Source organism: Sciurus carolinensis, chromosome X (assembly GCF_902686445.1).
Source record: "Sciurus carolinensis chromosome X, mSciCar1.2, whole genome shotgun sequence".
NCBI classification, from domain to species: domain Eukaryota; kingdom Metazoa; phylum Chordata; class Mammalia; order Rodentia; family Sciuridae; genus Sciurus; species Sciurus carolinensis.
This window is the reverse complement of record NC_062232.1, coordinates 58,482,291-58,508,154: the sequence shown is the minus strand read 5'-3', so window position 1 is coordinate 58,508,154 and position 25,864 is coordinate 58,482,291. Positions and strand designations below refer to the sequence as shown.

At 41.6% G+C, this 25,864-nt stretch overlaps 1 protein-coding gene across 1 annotated transcript; it reads right to left on the bottom strand.

Moving 5' to 3' along the window:
* Positions 1-4,297: 4,297 nt before the first annotated feature.
* Positions 4,298-8,719, bottom strand: Magee1 (MAGE family member E1). Its single transcript, XM_047535841.1, has one exon. It carries the CDS (start codon positions 8,518-8,520, stop codon positions 4,879-4,881), a length of 3,642 nt encoding a protein of 1,213 aa, XP_047391797.1. The 5' UTR covers positions 8,521-8,719; the 3' UTR covers positions 4,298-4,878.
* Between the last annotated feature and the right edge of the window lie 17,145 nt (positions 8,720-25,864).

Below are 25,864 nucleotides of genomic sequence, written 5' to 3'. Positions count from 1 at the left end.
ACTCTAAGATTCCATCTCACCCCAATTAGAATGGCGATTATCAAGAATACAAGCAACAACAGGTGTTGGCGAGGATGTGGGGAGAAAGGTACACTCATACATTGCTGGTGGGGCTGCAAATTAGTGCAGCCACTCTGGAAAGCAGTATGGAAACTCCTTAGAAAACTTGGAATGGAACCACCATTTGACCCAGCTATCCCACTCCTTGGCCTATACCCAAAGGATTTAAAATCAGCATATTACAGAGATACAGCCACATCAATGTTCATAGCTGCTCAGTTCACAATAGCCAGATTGTGGAACCAACCTAGATGTCCTTCAATTGATGAATGGATAAAGAAACTGTGGTATATATATACAATGGAATATTACTCTGCCATAAAGAATGACAAAATTATGGCATTTGCAGGCAAATGGATGAAACTGGAGAATATCATGCTAAGTGAGATAAGCCAATCTCAAAAAACCAAAGGAAGAATGATATCGCTAATAAGTGGATGAGGACACATAATGGGGGGTGGGAAGAGTTAGTGTTAGGGTTAGAGTTAGGGTTAGGGAGGGGGGCAAGAATGGAGGAAGGAAGGACTGTATAGAGGGAAAAGAGGGGTGGGAGGGGTGGGGGAAGGGAAAAAATAACAGAATGAATCAAACATTACCCTATGTAAATTTATGATTACACAAATAGTATGCCTTTACGCCATGTACAAACAGAGAAACAACATGTATCCCATTTGTGTACAATAATAAAAAAAAAAGCTTGTGTCCTAATCCAAATAGATATATTTGAACAGAGATGCATGAGAACCAAGCAACAGGGTCAGTAAATATCTTCAATTTTATGAATGAGTCGTTGGAAGCAACAGTTTTCATAAATATCCACATCTGCTATCAGTACAATTCTCATCTTTAGGACCTATTGATGATTGTCTTAAATTGACATTACTTTCATTTATAATAGTTGTTTAACTGTTTGTTTGGGTCTGTGGGTGTGTGTATGTGTTTCTAGGGACTGAACCCCAAGCCTTACACATGCTAGGCAAATACTATACCACTGAGCTACGCACCCTGTTCTCATTAGTAATGTTTTTTTAATCAACTGTTTCCTTTCCTGTTAAGAGATTTGCTTAGGTAAGATCTCCTGGGAACAACTTGACAAAGACACAAGTCTTTGAGATCCTCTTGGGAGTTTTCCTTCAAGAGAGTAATAGAAATTGCAAGATGTACTTATTAATTTTGTAGTATTAGTTTCCAGATATTTCTATTTAGAATAAGTGATCAGATATTTTAAACATACTTTTAATTATTAGTCATCTTCATTAACTTGAATAGTGTACTGAACAATATTTACATTTTGTTTGTGTTACTATGTGTTTTTTTCCTTTATGAATATCTGATTAAATGCATTAAATTCAGTAAAAATATTTTCTATTAAAATAAAGTCACTATTTTCAAGGATTGGGTCAGTTATAAGTAAAGTCAATCTTGCTAGAGCATTGTTTTTATTTTTACATAGAGACATAATTATGTGTCTATATAAGGGTTTGCATACAGTGGCAAAACAGGAAATAATTATGATTCTATTGTTTGACTCTGGAATGTTCCCCAAAGGTCTGTGTGTTGAAAGCTTGGTTCTCAGTCCATAGAGTTTTTTTTTTCTTTGAGGGGGTGGAACCATTAAAAGGTGGGGCCTAGTGGGAGGTCTTAGGTCACTGGGGGCATGCTTTTGAAGAAGACTGTGAGATACTGGTCTCTATCTTGTCTGGGTCATGAGGTGAATAGGCTTCCTTCACCATGCAATTCCACCCTGATGTACTGCCTTGCCACGGCCTCAAAAGTAACAGGCCAATTAACCATGGACTGAAACCTCCAAAACTGTGAGCCAAAATAAACCTTTTTTTCTTTATAATTTGATTATCTCAAGTACTTTGTTATGGTAACAGAATGCTAACTAGCACATATGAGAATGTAAATTGTTCCAAATATTTTGTCCACACACAAACACACAGTTTTAACTTGCAAACACATTACTTTGGTGAAATAGATGCTTCAATTTTATTTATAAGAATTTCAGGATAATAATTTTTTCTTTCTTTAAATCTTGAATATTTAACCAGACATTTTCTCTGTGTCCAAATTGTCATTTCTGAGAGAAAAGCAAGAAAGAGTATATTTTCTACCTTGGTTGTCCTTAGAGGGATATTCTGAATATTTGTGCATACTGATAAAGTTTATCTGAAATCAAAATATTTCTCAAGATTTAAACAGCAAATAACCTATTGAGAGACTTATTTAGGTAACATTTCCTGGGAAAAACTTGACAAAGACACAATTCTACTAAGAAAATGGGAAAAATAGAAAACTGACATAGAACTTAAGGAGTAAAAAGGAACTCTATTATTAAAAGTCTCTCTTTTAGGAAGGTTGTACTAAATGTAAAATTACTCAGTGATGTGTGTGCTCTATCCCAGGAAAAGTGATGAGAAGATATTTCACCTTTTTGAATGAAAAAAAAAAACAGTAGCAATAATAACAATAAGAAGAATTACAGAGAATGAACAGGAATAGAAAGAAAGCAACAACTGTAGTGAATATTGTGATATACCACCAGATGCCCTTACTCTTCAGGACTGAAGTGTTCATTCCTCCAGCTCTTGAGGGTCTTGACCACTGCTGCGTCTGTAGTTGAATATCTTTCTCACATATTACTTGTGGCTAAAAAGAACTGACTTTCCCAAAGTCATAGCCCCTTTACCAGGAGAAAGCCTGCGTTCAGTGACTGGTCAGCCTGGGGATATAAAAGTTTGACTCCCTTCTCCTAAATTGGGACAACTCTTTAAGACCACCCCAACCTAAACACTCCCTGTGGAATCAACTAAATTATTTGTTGTGACAGTGTCACTGCTCAACTTCTCTCTCTGCATATTTTTGGTTCCTTTGCTTTCCCCTAGGTGTTGAATGTAAAACCAGTCCCCAGTAAAATTTCTCAGGAAAATATCCCATTTCATAGCCCCATTCCCAGAAAAATCAACCTGCAACATCACCTATATATTGCTAAATATATGTTAAGTCCTGTCTGTTTTATATGTTAACATATTTAATCCTCACATTATGGGCTAAATAAAATTATTATGCCATTTTACAGAGAAGGATATTGAAGCACAAAGAGATTAAGTAACTTTCCTAAGTTCTCATATCTAGTATCAGAGAGTCAGGGTTTGTACCCAGGCATCTATGACTCTAGACTACTAGGCTATGCCTTTTATACTTGATACTATGGAGTTTGATTTCTGAGGTGTTTTTTCAAAAGTAACAGGTTGTCTGACTTCAATTCATTTCAACTCAGTTTTGTTTGAAAAATAACACCTCTTTTCATAAGAACATTAAGAAGGAACTGCTATGTTAAAATTACTCTTTTACTCTACCTACCCACTTTAATTTTCAATACAAGAGCCAATGTAATCCTGCCAAAACTAAGTTGTATCCTTCCATTCCTCAGATCAAAATCCTTTAATAGTTTCCCATCGCAGCCATAGCAAAAGCAAAATTTTATATGGTTGACTGAATTTATTATATATGTTGTTCCTATACTAGGTCCATCCCTACTCCCCTGTGGGAGGGAATACACTTCCCACCTCACTGAGAGCAAGCTTGGTCATGTGACTTGCTGTTGCCAGTGGGCTATGACTATAATATGTCTGAGCAGAAGCTTTAAGAACTATTGCATGGTTTCCTGTACATGGGCTAATCCTTTGGCTTGGTTACTTCTTTGACTGATTGAAGACAATATAAACAGAATCAAAGACAACCCATGAAGAACACATAAAATGAGCTAAAAATTTGTTGTTGCATACCACTAGGATTCGGAGATTTAAAAAAAAAAAACTACAGTATAACTTGCAGAAAGTTGATTCATGTCTTAATGGGACAGTTTATGATATATAAAACATCTCACCCTATACCCTTAAATCTTTGACTTCATTTCCTATCAGCAATCATGAAAATTGAAATCCAGCTTTGAAACAGTTTAACTCATGATTGTATTAGGGATCCAGTCTTGCCCCCCTCATCCTCTGCACAGCCATCATCTTCTCCAAGGTCCACTCTGAACACCCCAGGGATTAGGTTAGGTATATCTCCTCTTAACTCTCATAGAATACTTGGTGCACCATATTAAAATTGCTGGTTTAAATGATCGCCCCCTACACCCCAGTCCCTGTGTTCCAGCGTAGATATTATACCTTGTATATTTGTATACTTGTATAACCAGAATAATAACACTATGCTCATTGCTTGAAAGAAATTTAATAAATGTTTGTGGAATAAATAGTGCATTAGCATTATGTTTGATTTATTACACTTTATTTTTCATTACATTTTAGTACAGCAAAGCAAATACAGGTAAACATTGGTATTCTTTACACAATAGCAGACAGAAAGGGAGGCCAGCCATAACTTGGAGTGCTTTTTCAGTTGTTGATATATTTGCTTGTTTGTTTAACATCAGAAGCTAGATCACTTTACGGGTGAATTTTTTTCAAGCTTTCAAGGAAAAGCCTATATCTATAGCTATATGCTATATATTCTCTTCCAGATAATGCAACAAGATGGAAAGATTCCCAAAACATTTTATAACACTATCAAAACTCTTATACCAAAATACAACAGAGACAGCAAGTAGTCAATCACATTTACCCTACTGGACAATATATTAAAACAATTGAAACTTTTCAAGATACCAAACAAGAACTAAATGTGAAAAGACATAAATGGAACTGGAACACAAATACAAATACAATACATACCCCCCCACCCCAATACATGAGGCATAGGGCTCTAGGGCCCGGCCTTGCAAGGCCTCTCTGACTGCCACATACTCCTCTATCTGAAGTTGTGAACAAGGAATTGCCTGTGACCAGCATCAGCTCTATTAGCCTCATCTTCCATTGCCTCCCTGTACTGCTCTGGCCAGTCCTGCGGCTCCTTTCTGTGGATTCTGGCCACGTATCGCAGCGCTTTCATCTTAGAGGTTTCCAAGCGGGCTCTAGGGCCCCATACAAACTCATATTGTACTGGATCACTGTCGGGAACCCGTAAACTGTCTATGTAGCGCTGACTCAAATACCTACAGGTAATCACATGCTTTCTCCCAGCTTGAACCCCTAAGCCCCGCAGAAAGGCCCACACTGCAGACTCCCTAGCATGGTTGCCCATTATAAAGATGAAGCTTAGAACCTGCATCAAGAAGTTGTTGCCAGGCCTATTTGGACTGTCTACAATCTCTTCAGTATCTTCCATTTCCCTTCGGTTGTACAGGGTATAGGAGTGGTTTCTTGGATCAAGTACCACTAGCTCTGTCCCATACACGTGGTTCAGGGTGCGAGCAGCACGATTCAGGAGGTCAGGGAATACTTTGCTGCATTCTCGGCCAATGTAGTACAGAATTCCTTTCTTTGGTATAGGCAGCTTAGTTGAATCCATCAGCAGAAATAACTGCACCAACTTCCTTGCCTTGCTCTCCATTCTTGACTCAGGCCATGAATGTGGAGGATATTTTGAGGGATAGGCAGAAACATCAAAATCAGGAGATGCTACCTCTGCAGCAGCTTCTTCGAAAAAAGGCCTCCTAAAGGGAGGGAGAGCTTGCCAACCTTCAGCATAAGCTCTAGCAGCCTCTTCTTCCAGAGCCTCATTGTATTGCTCTGGCCAGTCGGAAGGATCTTTGTTATAGATCTTAGCCATGAACTTCAGAATTTTCATCTTGCTGGTTTCTATGTGGGATCTTGGGCCCCAGAAAAATTCGTACTCCACTGGTGTACAGTCAGTTATTGGCCTGTAGTCCAAGTAGCGCTGCCATACAAACTCTACAGATAGAAGTCTCTTTGGGTTCCCAAAAATGGAAAGCCTCCTCTCTCGCTGCACCCCCATCCTCCAGAGCATTTCCCAAATCTCAGCTTCCTTGGCTTGGTTGCCATTCAGGAATATTTGTCCTAGGATCATCATCAGGAGGCCCATCTTTGGCCCATTTGGGCTCTCTTCCAGTCCTTCAAAGGGCACAGGCCCCAGCTTGTTCAGCAGGATATATGTGCGCTCTTCAGGGTCAAGCTCCCTCAATTCAAACCTAAAAATGCACTCCAGGTGGGCTGCTGCTCGCCTGAGGATCTCAGGGAACTGGCTGCGATATTCTTTAACAATATATTGCCGCATTTCGGATTCTCGGATAGGATACTTGCTCTGATCTTTCACCAGCAGAAACTGTAACAACTCAGCTACATTCTGCTCCATAGGGTCTTGGGGCTTCAGGGTGAGAGCAACCTGGGAAGTGCCAAGGCCCATAATGGTAATGGAGTTGGAGTTCTCACGGTCTCTCAGGACCTGGAATTCCATGGGGCCTTCTGCACCCTTTGGGCGCTTAGAGTCCGAGGAAGCCTTGGCGACGCACGAGCTTGGCAAAGCAATAGGGCACTTGGAGGAGTTCGGGCTCACAGAAGCACTCAAGCTCAACGATGCAGCAGGGTTCGCAGAAGCCGCGAGCATACCGGAGGTGCTCGGGTTCTCAGCGGCGGTGATCATCCTAGAGGTGCTTGGACCCTCAGCGGCGGTGGCCATCCCAGAAGTGCTCGGGCCCTCGGCGGCGGCGGCCATCTCAGAGATGCTTGGGCCCTTAGCAAAGGTGAGCATCCCAGAGGTGCTCGGGCGCTCGGTCGCTGTGGCCATCCCAGAGGTGCTAGGGCCCTCAGCGGCGGTGGCCATCTCAGAGGTGCTCGGGCCCTCGGCGGCGGTGGCCATCTCAGAGGTGCTCGGGCCCTCGGCGGTGGTGGCCATCTCAGAGGTGCTCGGGCCCTCGGCGGCGATGGCCATCCCAGAGGTGCTTGGGCCCTCGGCGGCGGTGGCCATCTCAGAGATGCTTGGGCCCTCAGCAAAGGTGAGCATCCCAGAGGTGCTCGGGCCCTCGGTGGCTGTGGCCATCCCAGAGGTACTCGGGTCCTCGGCGGCGGTGGCCATCTCAGAGGTGCTCGGGCCCCCGGCGGCGGTGGCCATCCCAGAGGTGCTCGGGCCCTCGGCGGCGGTGGCCATCCCAGAGGTGCTTGGGCCCTCGGCGGCGGTGGCCATCTCAGAGATGCTTGGGCCCTCAGCAAAGGTGAGCATCCCAGAGGTGCTCGGGCCCTCGGTGGCTGTGGCCATCCCAGAGGTACTCGGGTCCTCGGGGGCAGCGGCCATCTCAGAGGTGCTAGGGCCCGCCGCAGTGGTGAGCATCCCAGAGGTGCTCGGGTGCTCCGCAGCTGTGGCCATCCCAGAGGTGCTCGGGCCCTCGGCGGCGGCGGCCATCTCAGAGGTGCTAGGGCCCTCCCCAACAGTCAGCATCTCAGAGGTGCTCGGACCCTCGGCGGCGGCGGCAGCGGCGGCGGCGGCGGCCATCTCAGAGGTGCTCTGGCCCTCCGCAACCGTCAGCATCTCAGAGGTGCTCAGACCCTCGGCGACGGTGGCAATTCCAGAGGTGCTCGGGCCCTCCCCAGGGTTGCGCGACACTGAGGTGCTGGGGACCTCACCGCGGGTGGGAGGATCCAAGGCGCCAGGTCCCTCAGAGACAGTGGGCGGTACCGAGGTGATTGCGTCCTCACCAGCGGAGGGCAGCACGGAGGTGCTCTGGCCCTTACTGGAGGGGGGCGGTACGGAGATGCCAAGTCCATCAGAGGTGGTGGGCGGCACGGAGGTGCTCGGGCCTTCACCGGATGGGGGCAGCACGGAGGTGCCAGGTCCCTCAAAGGTGGTGGGCGGCACAGAGGTGCTCGGGCCTTCACCGGATGGGGGCGGCATGTCGATGCCTGGTCCCTCGGAGAGGGTGGGCGGCACAAGATTGCTCAGTCCCTCACTGGAGGTGGGCGGCACAGAGATGCCCAGTCCCTCAGAGACGGTGGTCAGCACGGAGGTGCTGGGGCCCTCAGCGGGGGTGGGCGGCACAAGATTGCTCAGTCCCTCACTGGAGATGGGAAGCACAGAAGTGCTTGGGTCGTCATCGGAGAGGGGTAGCTCGGAGGTGTTCGGCCCCTCAGTGACAGTGGGCTGCTCGGAGACGCTTGAGCCCTCCGAGGCAGTGGGCGACACAGGGGGGCTTAGGCCCTCATAGGCGTTGATCAGCACGGCTGTATTCAGTCCCTCAGAGACCGCAGGAGGCCCAGCGGTGCTTGAGCCCTCAATGGGGATGGGCAGCTCCGAGGTGTTCGGCCCCTGGGAGACGGTGGGCTGCTCGGAAGCGATTGAGCCCTCAGAGACGGTGGGCGGCACAGAGGTGCTTGGGCCCTCATCAGGGGTGGGCGGCACGGAGGTGCCTGGGCCCTCAGAGGCGCAGAGGCCCGGGAGGATCTGGAGATCGCTGGGACCCTGGGGGACGTCTGGGCCTGGCATAGCAGCGGAGAGACTGGGGGCATCAGGGGCCTGCATTTCACCCCAGCTGCTGTTGTGCGCAGTGGCCTTTGCACTGCGGCGGCGGCGGCGGCGCGAATTCTGGCTTACCAGCGACATGGTCCTGCCGACCGGCGTGTGGGAGCAGACACCGAAAGGCCCGCGATCTAGCAGAAAGAGGATGGCAATGCTGCTGCTGCGGCTGCTGCCAGAACCAAAGTTCCAAGCAACTTACTGGAGCTGAAATTGGAGGTGGTGAAAAAGAAGGCAGGTACTGGCCAACACTGAACGCTAGTCTCAGTATACTCTGCTTGTCACACCCCGCCTTCTGCCGCAGTCCGCGCAGGCGCAGTCGGGCTCTGCGACAAGGCGACCCCGCCCAGCCCAGCCCCTCCCCTGGGTCTGAGAAAGTGGATGCGGTGATTCTGCACCAAAGCAGCGCAGTGGCGAGAGGGAGGCTTTGGTAGGGTGAGACAAGGAGCTTGGAGCAGATGGGTAGAGAATAAAAACAGAGGTAATAATAGCTGCTTCTCAGAATTAGGATAGAGATTAGAGGGCTTCAACACACAGTGGCAAGCTTCATAGATTCTCAAATTTGGTAGCTAATATCCTTGGGAATTGCCTTTTCCCCAAAAACATTTCAGAGAAAATGTTCATGGTCTCTGGAAGGGTGCAGTCATCATCCCTGCCCCTGTCTCTTCTATTACTTTATTCATTTATGTCTTTAGTAACTCTTCTCCTACTGCTGTGAGCTAGGAAGAACTCTTCTCTAGAGGGTCTGAAGGCCTGGGATTTAGTCTTAATTAAGAAGTCTGAAACAGGCCTGAAAATTTCACTCTTGCCAGTCCCAACACTTATCAGTACAGATAATTACAATCTGACTTGGGAAAGCCACTAAAATTCAAAGATTTGTTTAATCCCCTCACCCCCCAATCACCTGCCCATTTAACAGAGTTGCTGTGAGGGTCAATTGAGTGTTAATGACTGTTGCCTACTCTGTTTTACTCTATTATTCTAGCACTTTTTATTTGTTCTAATTAGTTATGCATGATAGTAGAATGTATTTTGACATAGTATACATACATGGAATATAACTTCTCATTCTTCTGGTTATACATGATGTAGAATTATGTTGGTTGTGTAATCATATATGCACATAGGATAGTAATGTCCCATTCATTCTACTACTTTCCTATTCCCATTCCCCTCCCTTCCCTTCATTCCCTTTTGTCTATTTCAAAGTACTTAAACTTTAGCACTTTTGGGAAAATCCAATCTTGACCCCCTAGTTCATTCATTCAGTGAATCCTGATCATTTGTCCAGAAGTTACAGAGTTAATTTCTTTGTCTTCAAGGAGCTGGCAGTGTAAAAATGGGAGTCAAAGATAAAGTGAAGTAAATTATTCTAGAAGTTTGTACAGAGTACAGTGGATCTACCTGTGGATCCAGAGAAGACTTCATAGAAGAGTTGGGTTTAAAGGTGAATGGGTAGGTATATACCAAAAGGACAGGGATGAGAAAAGCATTCCAACTGAAAATAGCACTGTAGCAGTGAGTTAGGAGGAAGACAGTTGAGTGCAGAGACAGGTTGTTCTAGAGGAAGGAGAAAAGAAGAGGGGGAGAGAGAGAGAGCAGGAGTGCCCATTGCAGCATGCATACCATTGTTGAATCTCTACCAATGTGTTTATACCTTGCTCCAAACATTTACAACTATGTGGTTTTTCTTAATGTCCCCACAACAAACTGGAAGTTGACTTTCTTTACACTTGTTTGGGGAGGGAAAATAACTGGCTGTAGCCACATCTGCACATCTGTCTCCAGTCATGGAAGCAGTCCCACCTATATCATGCATCCAATTCCAATTCTGGAAGTCAAATGCAGATGATGTGCCCAGAGACCCATTCAGAGAGGAATGACCAAAGATTCTGGGCTATTTCTAAGCCTCAGAAGCAAATAATTCAGTGATTTCTAATGGCGCTGACACTGTTCGAATCTTATAAGCTAGCAATTCTACCTCTGGAAATAGATTCTAAGGAAATCATAAGTTATATGTGCAAGTATTTAACTAGTTTTCATTATGAAATTTACTATAGTTGAGAACTATATGAATGTTAAATTTATTATTTAAACAAATCATAGTACTGAAAAATGAAATGCCAATAAGTCTTTATGATGATGTTGAATAGTTTCATTTCTGGTAAAGGAACTTCATTTAGGGCCTGCCAAAAAGCAACTCAAACTTTTGGGCAAAGAAACTGAAGGCATCATAAACTACCATGAAAGTTGGGGATGTAGCTCAGTGGTACAGTGCTTGCCTAGCACAAGTTCAGTCCTCACCACACACACACACACACACACACACACGCACACACACACACACACACACACACACACTACTAGGATAGCACCAGAAATCTATCAAGGCAATGAAATCTTGAAAAGGCATGATTTCAGAAGAAAAAGGATGTGCAAAGAGATGAACCATATATTGCATGCAATTTTGTCACTCAAGAAATTTTATGATTTCCAAGCTGACAATTTGGAAGTCTAAACCTACTGAAATCACCCATCAAAATGAAAATGCAGAAAACCAATTAGCTGGGCATGGTGGTACACACCTGTACTATAGGTGGTACTACAGGTATAGCCCCAGTTACTTGGGAAGCTAAGGTGAGAGGATCGCTTGATCCCACAAGTTTGAGATCAGCCTGGGAAACATGGCAAGACCCTGCCTCGAAAAAAAAATTTCCAGAAAACAAAGCTGAGTATGTTGATCATTGACGAGCCCACACTAAAGGAAATACTGAAAGGACAGGTTCCTATGTGAAAATGAAGAGATGCCAGGAGTGAACAATTATAGAAAGGATAAATGTGTAAGGAAATACACATGTTGACAATGTAAAATAAAGGTAATGCTATGGATTTCCTGTGTGATTTAAGTTATATATAGAATTAAAATAGGTAAAATTGTAGTGAGTTCAAGGGACTTGGTGACTGATCAAGGACAAAGATATGACCACAAAGTGGCAGAAGTACTAAGTTTTATTTGTTCCCTTTGACAGATTTGCAAGGGGTTGGGGGTGAGGGCTCATCAAAGCCTGAGACCTACCAGAGGCTGGTTGGAGGACACCATTCACAAGGTGAGAGGAGAATCCCAGAGAGGTTATGTATCTATTTGATGTCTCAGAAGCACAACAGGGAGTCTTTGGGTCTAGAGCTCTGAAGGGTTGTAGAGTAGGATTTTTTTTACTTCCCCCAGGTTATCTTATCTATGGCTAGCAGAGTAGTTTCACAGGGGCATGCAAAGCAGGCAGTCTCTAAATGGCTAAAAAGCTGGGGGTGGGTATGCTCTATTTAAAACAATTGGTTAAAAATTGAGTTTGGGGGGCTGGGGAGATAGCTCAACTGGTAGAGTGCTTGCCTGGCAAGCATCCCTGAGATCGATCCCCAGTACCGGAAAAAAAAAAAAATTGAGTTTGGGTATTGGCAGAATTTTGAACTAACAGATCTTACCTCTTTGAAGAAGTAAATATAGGTGCTAATAAACAGAGGTTTGCTTTGGCTCATGTATGTAACAATCTATCCCCTGGCCTCATGTTACTTTACAATTTAAGTAGTATGTTATTTTGTAATTCCTGCATTTGAATGAAGCAGACAAAATTCGTGTAAGAGTACAAAGTGGGATTTAAAGTCCCTTTCACAGCCAATTTGCCCACTTAGTAGGAGAAAGACAGCAAAATAGGTCAGAAAAGGAGGATTTTGATATGTTCAGTTGTTTAGTCAATACAAGTTACATGATGATCCCTTTGGTACATATCCCTGGCTATCTGTAAATCTTGGTGTTACCTACCATGTACAGCAAGATAATATGCTAAGTTGCACCAACTTCTCCTTCAGCAGCCAATAAGTAATCTAAGCCAATAAGTATCTACCACCACAGACTGTAAATAATGATGAGATTCTGCCAGGAGTTCCAATCCTTGGACTGTTTAATTAGTATGGATAACTCCTTAAATGTAGCTATTTGTATGTCTTTTATGGAATCCTACACTTGTGTTATTCCTATTGCACCCAAAATTTGTGATCCTGTCACAGTTAGTACCCTAGGGTCTGCTAGGAAACCCACTTGCACAGTTGGAAAGTTACAGAAAGCAAGTTTGTGGGGGCAAGTACTTGGGAGGTAACATTGGTGAATAAAAATCTACTGAACTTTTTTTTTTTCTTTCTTTCTTTTTTTGGGTGCTGGGGATCGAACCCAGGGCCTTGTGCTTACAAGGCAAGCACTCTACCGACTGAGCTATCTCCCCAGCCCCTCTACTGAACTTTTGAGCCAAACCTAAGTATGGGAAATATTGTCCAGGGTTCAGAGGAAGCTTGCCATAGAGGAAATAATTTTATTTCCTTAGCAACCTGCTTGGCACCCTCTCCTGCCAATATTCTCTGTGTTCCTATGAAGACAAGTTTTGTGTGGCTTAGTGCAATTCCAGCTGATGCTAATCAGAACATATAATGTCATATTCAGACAAGCTTGCATGCTTTCCACCCTGAATTCTGTACATGGGTCAACTAAATTGATCATAGGCCCAGTACACTAATGTCCACGTATTTGTCTCTGAATACTATTTGGATGTCAGTAATTAGGGGAACAAGCTTATCTTGATAAGTGAGGTTTATTGGGGAGCTTGTCAAGGAGAGAGATATTAAGCCATGTGTACTATAATCAGGTTGACAGAAGCAAGCACAGCATGCAGTTAAATTTGCTATCTTATCTATCACTGTGGCCAAAGCCATATGCAATTTGGGAAATTAAATGTTCCTTCTTGTTCTGATGAGTGTGCATTGGTGATTGAGTTTCCTGATGATTACCAATAGTAAGTATCGTCAGTGTTTCCATGGATCTGGAATAAGCTTTGCAGGAGCTCTTGGCAGTTTGAAAAAAGTTGTTAATTTAGCCACAGACCAAATTAGATCCTGAACTGTGGCACAGCAGTCACATATGGGGTTCTCAAAGGTGGACCAAGTTATTTAAAAAATAAACATCCATTGTATCATACATTTGATCCATTTCTGTTTTGTTTATCATGATGTATTTTGGTGGGGAGGGGGACCACTTGCTCCATCATTTCCATTCCCAGAGAAACTTTTCTAGGGGGTTCATTTGTATAGTTTTAATAACCTCAAGTATTAGGACTTGGGAGGTGGCAGTGTGATAACACTAATAAATTTCTTCCCAGGTTAGCTTAAATACCAGTCTTCTCATTATTGTTTCTATCTCTTGTAAGGTGGGATATGTACTAAGAGAATGAATATACAAATGTACAATGGTTGAAACATACGTAAAAATAGAACTCTAACCCATGACTTTCAGCAACCTGTTCAGGAAACCAAGCCTCATATCTACCATGAGCAGTACAGGAATCTAGCTTGCTGTAAGTCAAACTTACAGGATGTCAGATGGCTATCCTTAGTAACAATTTAGGAAACCAAGGAATAACTTCCATAATAATCAGTCTCAAGTGGCCAGGACTTAATAACTAATTAAGGACTTCTCTAATTTTTGTCCCTGCTTCCAACTTAGGTTCAACCAGAGAAAGCCAAATATGCAAATCTAAGTAATCACATAGGATGTTCCACTGCTTATTAGTCGACCTGTAGCCTCCTCTACGAATGGTTTCAAATCAGCACATACCCAACTCCTTACATTTTTCCATAATAAAGACTACTCACTTCACCACCACCACATTTTAATCTTTGTTAAAACCCGTGACAGTGGTTGACTCCCTTGCTCTAACAAACTTTTATAAATAACCTTTGCTCTTTTCACCTCTGAGTTGTTATTGTTATTTTCACATTATGTTATTTTAGGACCTCTAGAAAAGTAATATGAGAAAGAAATTTCCCTCAAATGTTTCCCAAGCTTTTATTAATAGTGATTTTGGTTGGCCTAGCAATTTTTTCTTACAGCTGTAAGCAAATGATTATTAATTTGTATAGAGAAATTTCCATGCAGAAAGCAGTTAGAGTTCTCCATGGGATCAAATATGTTTTTAGTGTTTTGTGGTAACACCCGAGAGCTGATTATTATGAAAGCCAGCCTTGCAATTGTTGGAAAGCCAGCTTCCACTGAGTATTATGTAAAACTTGCAGTTGGTATTGTGAGAAGATTAGGCTCTAGAAGAACTCTCAAGCTGATTGTAGTCCCTGACTTTTCAGACATGCCTTGACCTAGCTAATGTTATATAGTATACATTGTTTTACTTGTTCCTAGTGATTAGCAACCAGGAAGGAAGTCGGTGGTAAGGTGTCCCTGGCCACTTAATTAGTATGATATTTTTTTGACTTAGTAAATGGGGTTATGCTGGAGAGAGGAGAGAATATTGTGATTAATAAGAGATGAAGTCAATAGTTGTAAGAACTTACATTATTTGCATTTATCATCATCCCACAAATATTAAAAATCATATTTTTATTTTGGAAATATTTTAGGGTTTGTTGGTATCAGCTTTGGATTGCAGAATTTTTAATTAGATTGCAACAATTATAAACACCTGGATGTAATATTGAGTACATATTATCCCTGTGTGCTCCTTTTTTGGGTCTTAAAAATAGCAGTCCATTGTTCTGTTTATTTGATGGTAGTAGTTAATAATGGTGAATTTTGTCTGATTTGAAGCAAAAGTTGGGCAATAGGATTTAGAAAACATTTGAATCACAAGCGGTTATCTTATAGTCTGGGATAGCCAGAATAGGTGCTGCTAGTAGTAGTAGAGACAAGGAGTGCTAGCCTCTGTGTCGATGTCCGTGGTTATGTCAGTAGGATTAGCCAACCCAAATAGCCAACAATGTGGTTCCTATTGTCCCCCAAACTGACCAATGTTGTGTGTCTCCCTGTGGTGAGCCTGTGGTGTGTTGCTTCTAAACATACTTTATGAACAGGAAGGTAGAGAGTAGCAGGATTAGGGTGATCAACCAATGGGTATGTAGTCAACACTAGGAAGAGCAAGAATTTCTCAAGTAAGGAAGAGCCACAGCAAGAGCAGGGGTTAAAATCAGAGGTTATCTCAATCAGCATTAGGGTGGCTAATTGTTCCCTAGGTATCACTAAAATGGTGTTATCTGGTCCATGAGGATTAGGTACATTTCCTGGGTGCTCAGAACAGTTTCAGATTTGTTTTATAGTGCCTTTAATAAAGAACATGGATGAAGATAAGAACCATCTCTCTCTTCAAATAGCGATGGATAGTTTGTTCAGCTATTTCCAGGTAATGGGTAGACATGGGCTGAGAATAGCTCCAGAGTCAATTGTCCACAATGAGGAAGAAGTGGCTAGGCTTTGGTTTTCTATGAGGGAGAAAGGTGTTCCTTTGCTGTGGGTGGCAATGTCAGGGCTCTTGTGTTCATAAAAACTGGTAATGGGTTATGTCTGGTGTGAGTGTATACTCTAGGAAAAGGTCACAACATCAATATTGGTGGTTTCCTCATTTGTTGTGAAATCCAACATAGTGTGGTTATACCACAGGGGCATGAATGTCACATCATTTAGACTATGGGAAATATTTTTGACCACTTGAGGGACCATTTTCCTCCAAGTTCTCTTGATTGCCCATGTTATAAAAGCCTGTTAACTTTCTCTGTTACTTTTTTTACGCTTTCTTTTTCTTTTTTTCTTTATTTTTGCATTTTCTTTATGGTGAAGTAGAAGACTTAATCTAACTGTATAACTGGTGGTACTTCCAAAGGCTGTACAAGCTGTTTTGTTAACAACTGAATAACGTTAGTAGAGGTTGGTGCCTGCCATGGGTAATCCAATAAAAGACTTACAGAGGCATACACCATTGTTAAGGGCTCCTGCCACAACAGAGAGAGGCCCAATAAAATGGTTTTGCCCTTTGATTGGCCCTTCTCCTCTGTAAATTTCTTCTAAAGATAGGCCCAACGTCTAGATTTCTGGCATTTGGTAGAGTCCATAGTGGCTTCATGTTACTCTCTTTTTGACAGGTTCGATCCTTCATTAATAATCCACTTTTGCAAATCCATGATGTCTAAATGGCCCATGTGCCCACTGATAGAAGGATTAGAATTCTAGAAATTCTTTCTCCTTCAAGAGATCTACCTGGGTTGTGGCTCAATGGTGGAGTGCTTGCCTAATATGGGTGAGGCACTGAATTCGAACATCAGCACCACATAAAAAATTAATTAATTAATTAATTAAAGTTACTGTGTCCATCTACAACTAAAAATAAAAAGACACCTATCTGTCTTATTAGTGTGGATAGTTTGTTGACTTTGGCATTATATACTGCCTACTCTGTGTCTTGTTTGACAAGAGGCAAGGTATGGTGCACTAAGAAAGGCAGATGGGAGCCATTTGTTGATTTTACCCCATCTCTTTACCCCAAATTTCCATTGTCTAGATCCTTTTATAAATTCCTTTTTAAAAGTAAAGCAAAGTATACCATTGCTTTTTTTTAGTGCCAAGCATTCTCCCGCTAGTCTCCACTGAGCAAGAGGTAGAAGTATTTCTGGGGATTTTGAGGAGTTAACATCAATGACATGGTATGTGGCTATTTTATCATGGAATTGAGGCATTCTAGTAGGGCTGAATTTAGCTCCATCCTGTAGATATCATTGCCATTTTCATAAAGAGGGTGATGGCAACAAAAAGTGGAACAGGAATGCTCTGGCTCCACTCCCTGTCATAGAAATTCAAGTAGCAACTATTCATAATAAGAATCCCTCTTGGACTGCAGAACTGAAAAAAATGCTACATTGGAAGGTAGGAACTGTTTCTCTTTGACCATGTTGGCTCTCCTCCAAGTTGACACAGCAACACACATGAAGGATTACCCTATGCACATAGTTTCTACAGTGGAAAAACAGAGTTGAAGGTGTACAGTCCATTGACCCATCATTCTGAGATCCTTTGCAGGAAGTCCAATCCTGTCTCACACAACAGGAAACATTGGAAGTATCAGCAGAAATATAAACCTTGGGTTAGTTAGAAACAGAAGGATACTAGGTCTCTCTCACTGATCAGTGCACAGAGCTTGTTAGTGGCTCTGCATTCTGACCGATGGGAACATGACATCAGAGGGACTAATCAATAGCATCACTCTTCAGGACACATGACCTGCTTGTCTACCAGGCTTCAGTCCATAGTCAGCCCCAGTCCTCTTCCTTAAGCCTTCCCCAGGCTGGCAAGCAAGTGCAGGTCAGCAATTATTCATGGAAGAAGCATCTGGCACTGCTCAAACCCAGCAATTAAGTGGCAACCCAACCAAGTCCTGATGATTTCCTTAAGTTTTTCCAAGGCCAGGAGACAAGTGCAGGTCCTTGGTTATCCATGGAGGGAGCATTTGGCCCTGTTGAAACCTAGCAGCCAAGTGGCAATGCAATCAAGCCTCAGTGCTCTACTTGAGGCTATACTGTGCCAAGAGACAAGCCCAAATCCATGCGTTTGCCCATCCTAAGTGGCCTAGCAAAAACCCAGAAACTATGTCCTATTTTGCAGCTGAGCACATGCACTGCCCAACTACAAATTTAAAAAAAAATACCATTCAACCAGAGAAGACCTCTTCTCAGTCAGGTGATCACAGAGCACAGCTAGCAGTTCAACATAACCAGAGTCCATTCAGTGGTTTCACAGGACTATGGAACAAAGCTAACAACATTCAACCTCTAATCATAGGCAGCATCCCAGCCCAATTGGAGAATCCAACACCAAAGTCTGCCTATCTGGAGTCACTACAAGAGGCCCATCCAGCATATGGGGTTAAACTAAATAGTGAGTGCCTATAACCACCAAACCCTGCCTACAAAGGTCAAAAAATGGCCAATTTTTCAAATGCAGAGGCATGAATACAAAGATAACAGACCTATGAAAAATCAGAGAAATATCACACCACCAAAAAACCTAATAAACTTCCAATAATAAATCCTGCAGAAATGAAGAGATATGAAATGACTGACAAAGAATTCACAATAATCTCAACAATGATGTGTAGGGAACTACAAGAAAATATAGATAGAAAACTAAATAATATTTAGAAAATAATTCATAAACAAAACGAAAATTTGACAGAGAAAAAGAAATAAAAGAAATCCTACAGATAAAGAAGATAATAATTTAACTGTGAATTCAACAGAAAGTTTCAGCAGCTCACTTGATCAAGCAGAAGAAAGATTAAGGAAGTTCTAAGATGCTTGAAATTATTGAGTTAGACAAGCAAAAATAAAAAAAGAACAAAAGAAGTTTATAGGAATTATGAGACATTATCCAGAGAAGTGACCTTTGATTAATAGAAGTTCCTAAAAGAGATTAAAAGGTCCAAGAAGTATATTTAAGGAAATAATGACTGAAACTTCCCAAATCTGGAGAAAGCATAGATGTCTCCAATCCAATTCAACCCAAGGAGGAGTTCATCAGAACTCAATTTGATAATCAAATGATCAAAAATCAATGACAAAGAATATAGATAACAGCAAGAGATAAGAAATTCAGACCATTCAAGGAAGTTCTAACATGGATATCAGCAGATTTCTTAGCAGAAAGTCTGCAGGCCAGGTGATATTGGAGTGATATATTCAAAGTACTAAAGGAATAAAACTGAAACAAAAACTTTATCCAACAAAGCTTTTCTTCATCACCACTACGATGGCTTTAAAGGAACTGCTAAAGGGTAATCTTTCAGCTGAAATTAAAGGTTCCTAATTAATCACAAAAATAAATGAGAATAAAACAATGGTTTAATAATACATAGAAATATTCAGAATTCTCTGATATCATAAGGGTGGTGGGTAAAGCAATTTTATCTCTACTATGAGGATTGAAAGACAAAATTATTAAAGATAACTAACTATAAAAATTTACCAGAGATAGAAATTATAAAAAATGTAAATTTTGATATCAAAATCATAAAAAGTGGCGGGTAGTGAAAGTATATAACTTTTACACATGATTAGATTATTGTCAGCTTAAAATAGTCTGTTATAAGGATAAGGATAAGATGTTTTGTGTGTGCTTCGTGATAACCACAAAATAAAAACCTATAATAATTGCACAAAATGTAAAAAGAAAGAATTCAAAGCGTATCAACACAGAAAATCATCAAACTATAAAGGAGACAGTAAAAGAGGAAGGAAAGGAATATAGGATCTATAAATCAACCAGAAAACAAATTTTGAAATGGCCACATTAAGTCCTTACATATTAATAATTACCTTGAATGTAAATGGATTAAAAATTCTCCAATAAAAAGACAGAGTATGGGCTGGGGTCATAGCTCAGTGGTAGAGCACTTGCCTAGCACGTGTGAGGCACTGGATTCAATTCTTAGCACCACATATAAATAAATAAATAAAACAAATGGCCATTGACAACTAAAAAAAATTATGTTTGAAAAAAAAGACACAGAGTAGCCAAATGGATAAAAATACAAGATCCAATCATTTGTTGCTTATAAGAGATTCACCTTAAAAGTACAGAACAAAAATGAAGTGATGGAAAAAGTTATTCCATGCAAATGGAAAACAAAAGAGAGCAAGGTAGCTAACATCATATAAAACAGACTTTAAGTTTAAAAAACTATAAAAAGAGACAAAGAAGTTCATTATATATTGATTGTTATGATTTGGATCTGGATTGTCCCCCAAACGCTCATGTATTTAGGACTCGATCTCCAATGCAGTAGTGTCCAGAGGTGGGACTTTGGGAAGTAAATGGATCATAAAGGCTGTGACCTCATCAGTAGATTAATGCCTTGATAGCTGAATGGACTACTGGTAAGTGATGGAGACTGTGGGAGTTGGGACCCGGATGAAGGAAGAGGGCCCTTGGGGCATGCCCTTGGAAACTATATCATGTCCCAAGCCCCATCCTCTTTCTCTCTGTCTCTCCTTACTGGCTGTCTTATGGTGAATTGCTCTGTTCCACCATGTCCTCTCTGTCGTGATGCTCTGCTTCACCACAGGCCCACAGCAATGGAGCCAACTGACCTTAAACTGAAACCTCTGAAACCATAAGCCAGAATTTCCTTCTCTAAGTTGATTTCCTCTGGTACTGGTCACAGCACAAAAAGTTGACTAACAGCAAAAAGGGGGTCAATTAACCAAGAGCACATAACAATTGTCAAAATATATGCACTGGCTGGGCACAGTGGTGCTTGCTGGGTGCAGTGGTGCATGCCTGTAATCCAAGCAACTGTGGAAGGTGAGACAGGACGATCACCCCTTCAAGGCCACCCTCAGTAACTTAGCAAGGCCCTAAGCAGCCTAATGGGACCCTGTCTCAAAATTTAAAATTAAGAGGGATGCAGAAGTGGCTCAGTATTAAAGTACATATTATGTGTGTGTGTGTGTGTGTGTGTGTGTGTGTGTGTGTTTGTGTGTATGCACTCAACCTTAGAGCAACTAAATACATAGAGCAATTATTAAATGTTCTGTGGGACAGCTAAATTTCAATATAATGATGTAGGAGAATTTGCTGCACTTTCAATAAGTGACAGATCATAGCAATGGATACAGAAAAATTTGACAAAATTTAACATTCTTCTAAGGTATAGAGGAAATATACCTCAATATAATAAAGGTCTTGTATGACTTACATCATGATCAGTGGCAAAAAGCTGAAAGCTTTCCCTCTAAGATCAGGGACAAAACAAGATACCCCATTTTTTCACTTCTATTAAACACAGTACTGTAAGTCCTAGCCAGAGGAATTAGGCAAGAGAAAGAAATGAAAAGCATCCTAATAGAAAAGGAGGAAGTATAATGGTCTCTTTTGCTGACAACATGATGTTATACATAGAAAATGCTACATAAGGCAGTTCCATTTCAGTAATGGGAAAAGGGATAGTGTTGGTGGATAACCTACCAAGACAGAGGCATCTTTTAGCAAAACCATGCCAATTTCAATGCCTTTTACTATCCTCCTCCCAAGCCAGTCACCTCCTGAGGGGATTCTTTTAAAGTATGGATGCTTTCTGGGATTAGGAATTTTTAGGTACCTGTGCCCAATAGAACTCTCCAGCGCTGTGTATTACCACTATTAACGCAGGAAAAGGGTCACTTCCTGCCAGAAGAGGCCACTTCAGTTACCACTGCATCCTTAAGTAGGGCAGTGCAGGTCCCCTGGCAGAAAGTAGGGGCAGGCACGTAAGTTAAGGTTGCCTCTAAAGTACAAACCTACTACACACCGTACTCTGACCTTAATAAGTATTGTAATTACTCCACTAATTTAACAATCTATCCAACTTGGGTCTTCCTTGTCCTTTAGGGTCCTCTATAACCTCTCTGCCATCATGAGTTTCACCCATGGTTATAGGTGGTTTGTTTGGCCTAAGAGTGGAATAGCCTCATTGTTACAGTAATTTGGTGGGGTGGAGGGTACCAGGAATTGAACTCAGGGGCACTCGACCACTAAGCCACATCCCCAGCCCTATTTTGTATTTTATTTAGAGGCAGAGTCTTACTGTGTTGATTAGTATGTCGCTGTTGCTGAGGCTGGCTTTGAACTCACAATCCTCCTGCCTCAACCTCCCGAACCACTGGGATTACAGGAGTGAGCCATCATGTGCGGCTGTTATGGTAATTTTTAAGGTGTCAACTTTTTTCACTTTTTACTGGCTCATATTAGTTATACAAAACATTAGGATTCATTTTGACATAATTATAAATGCATGAAATATATTTTGCTCTAATTCAGTCCATAGTACTTTCCTTTACTCTTCCCTCCTCCCTTCCCCTGTTCCCTTTCCTCTACTCTACTGTTAATAGGAATTTTGACTTAAGCCAAGTTAAGTATTATTTATAGAATTAATGGGCAACAATCAAATCTAAGTTTGTTTTGCATGATTTTCTATTAAATCCAGAGTAGCTATGGCTTGTTGAATTGTTTTAGTATTAGCCATCATTGCCAGTAAAGACAGCTTACGCACGTCAAAAACTCCCCTGAGAAACAAGTGGATGGATTCAATTGAGCCCCTTGTGGGCTTGCTAAATCATCATGCTGCACAACATCTGTTGTCTGATAAGCCTGTTCCATCCTAGCTGATGGAAAAAATCTTTGACCTAACTAGCAATTAACATTGACAGTTTGACAAGCCTGTTATAAGACCTAATAGGGCTTGGCAGTCCTCCAGGCCTTAAAAATCCACATCAGGTGAACTCATAGAAGTAGAAAGTAGAATGGTAGTTACCAGGCAGAAAGGGGGTTGGAGAGATATTGGTCAAAGGATATACAATTTCAGTTAGATAGGAGGAATAAGTTCAAGGATCTATTGTATAACGTGACGACTGCAGTTAATAACAATATATTGTATCCTTGAAAATTGCTATGACAGATTTTAAATGTATTCACTCCAAGAAAGGAGAGGGGAAGAGAGGGAGAAAAGAGAGAGAGTATGTGTGTTACGGTTTAGATATTAGGTGTCCCCCAAACGCTCATATGTGAGACAAGTTTTATAGGAGAAATGATTAGGTTGTGAGAGTCTTAACCAAATCAGTGAATTAATCCCCTGATGGAATTAACTGAGTGATAACTGGAGGTAGATGGGGTGTGGCTAGAGGAGGTAGGCATTAAGGGTGTGCCTTTGGGTTATATATTTTGAATCTGGCTAGTGGAGTCTCTCTTTCTCTGCTCTCTGATCATCATGTGAGCTGCTTCCCTCCCCCACACTCTTCTGCCATGATGTTCTGCCTCCCCTGGAGTCCCAAGGAATGGAGCCAGCTGTCTATGGACTTGGACCTCTGACACTGTGAGCCCCTAAATAAATTTTCCTCCCCTAAAATTGTTTTGGTTGGTCTTTGGTGACTACAGCAGTTAAAAACCTGACTAAAACAGGGGAGAGAGAGAGAGAGAAAGAGCCCACAAGTTATATCCAGACTAGAATCCAAAGTCTCCTCCATGGATCATTCCCAGCTCTCACACTAATTGTGTGAGATCCTTTAGTAAGGATACCATTTCTCCATTCTTTACTGTGGAAACCAGTTGTTCCACTTAAGCTCCCATTAGGTGAAACTTGCTCCTGACCATATGTAGCTAGGCAGACCCTTTTTTACTTGTTTCCAAAGCTAGATCCTTAAGGAAAGATTGAACTTCAGGACAAGAGGGAGGACATGTCCTCCTTCAAGTAAGAACCAGTCCTTTCTCCAGGCGCAGTGGCACATGCCTGTAATCCCAGCAGCTTGGGAGGCTGAGACAAGAGAATCGCAAACCAGTTCTTCCTACTTAACCTTCCCTGTTTGCATCTTAAAATTTTTTAAACAGAGGATCAATTATTCAATCACTATCATGATGGTATTATGTTGCCTTTTTCTCCAGAGAACAAGTCCTCTTCCAAAAGATCCTTCCCTCCAGCTGATCTCCCACAGCAATTTAAGCTTATACCTCATCTCCAGGCGGTGTCCTGGTAAGAAGCAACCTATAGCAGAGCTCAACATACATCTGGTGGTCTAGAGCATCTGTTCAGTAGGATAGCCACCTCTTTGGAATCCCAAGGGGGACAAAAATGAAAACTTTCTTGTCTTTAGTCAATTTAACTAATGTTTTAGCTGGCTTAGTCCAAGAGTCTTACAGTGTTCACTGCCGCCCTACTGGGAGACCCAAGCAGGCAGAATGAGGCCTCTCTCCAGGCAACGGGGTGCCTCTGACCCCAAAAACCAATTCCAGTGGTATAGGTTCATGCAAAATCTGGTGGTACCACTTGGCCAGGCTAATGCGGCACAAGGGGAGACTACAAAAATGTAGAATGCAATACAACACAAAGCACCATGTCAAACTGATGAACAGACATTCCAAATTTTGAGTCCCAAACAAAGGCCTTCCAGGATCAATATGCCTACTGACAGGCAAATCAGCTATTTGCCTCCGTATCATCACTAAAATATTCTCCTTTCTTCTTTGCCACTTGTGATTTTCAGAACTGTTTAAGAAGAAAGATATGACCACAAGGTGGCAGTAGCACACAATGAGCTTTATTTGGGAAATTGACAGATTCAGGCAGGGAGTGGGACAATAGGAGGGCTAAGGGGAGGAAATATCACACAGCAAGAGACCTTCCAGTGGCAATGGGTGCAGAGGAGGGAAAGGGAATAAGAAAGGGAAAGGATGGTGGAAACTCAGGGGGAAAGGGGAATCAGAGGACTTACATATCAAGTTGATATTGCTTAAAAATATGATGGGGAATCTCTGGATCAGAAAGCTCTGAAAGGACAGTCTTAGCTTGGGATCTTATAGAGACCAAGTTTATCTTATTTATGGCTAGAAGATATTGGGTGCAGTTTTATAAGGTATGTAAAGCAGCAGGCCTCTAAATAATTAAAAATCTGTTTATTTGGACTATTATATTGTTTGATATAATCGGATCAATAAAATTTGAGCTTAACTGGTTTGTGAACTAATGGGTTCTAACCTGCTTTGAATAAATAAACGTGTGACCAATATACAGAAGCTATCTTTGACTCATTTATATAAAATATTCAACAGCATTAAAGGGTGGAAAAGGGAAAAATGGAGTTAAATGTTCCACAGACCTTGGATTACCTAGGAAGTGGTCAAAGTACCAATATAAATCAGTAAATAAGTTAATGATACACAGTAACATGAAACATAAACAAGAAACTGTTTCAGTTATCCACTAATATATAACAAACTACATTAAAACTTACAGGTTTAAAACAATGACCATTTTCTATGCCCTCTATTCTATGGGTTTGGGCATGGGACAAATTATTGCAGACATTGTCATGTTAGAATTGCTCCACAATATCTGGTGTCGTCAATAAAATGGCTCAAACATTTAAGGAGTAGATGGGATGAACTGACAGGGGTCATATATTTGGACATGTGGTCTTGCTATTTGTTGGCTCTTCAGTTATCTTACATGTGGTTATTTTATGGGGATACCTTGGGCTTCATTATAGCATGTTCTCACAGGATAGTCAATTTCTTTCATAGTTTTTACTTCCCCTAGAACAAAATGGAAGTTTCCAGGTCTAAGGTTAAGCCTGAAGTTGGCATAACATTCTTTCTACTATATTTTATTCTTACGGCAAGTTCCAAAGATATCCAAGATTAACAGGGTAAAGCAGATTCTAACTCTTGAAGAGTGAGAGACACGTACATAAATGGAAGGAATTGGTGAGGGCTGTCTTTGGAAACTTAAAAAAGCTGATAGAAAGAAACATGAAGAGTAATAAAAATACCTGAATAATTGAAAAGAAGACAGGAAAGGAAAATGAAGGAAATAGGATTGTGGGAAAAAAAGAAAACAAATAGTAAGATGACATAGTTAAACCAAATACAATAGTGATTATATTAAATTCAATTAAGCCAAAGATTACAATTGAAACACTATTGACAGCATGAAATTAGAAAAATAAAACCATATGTGAACTCACATACACACATATGTATTAAATATATCTTAAATATGAGGTGATAGAAGGGTTAAAAGTAAAATGATAG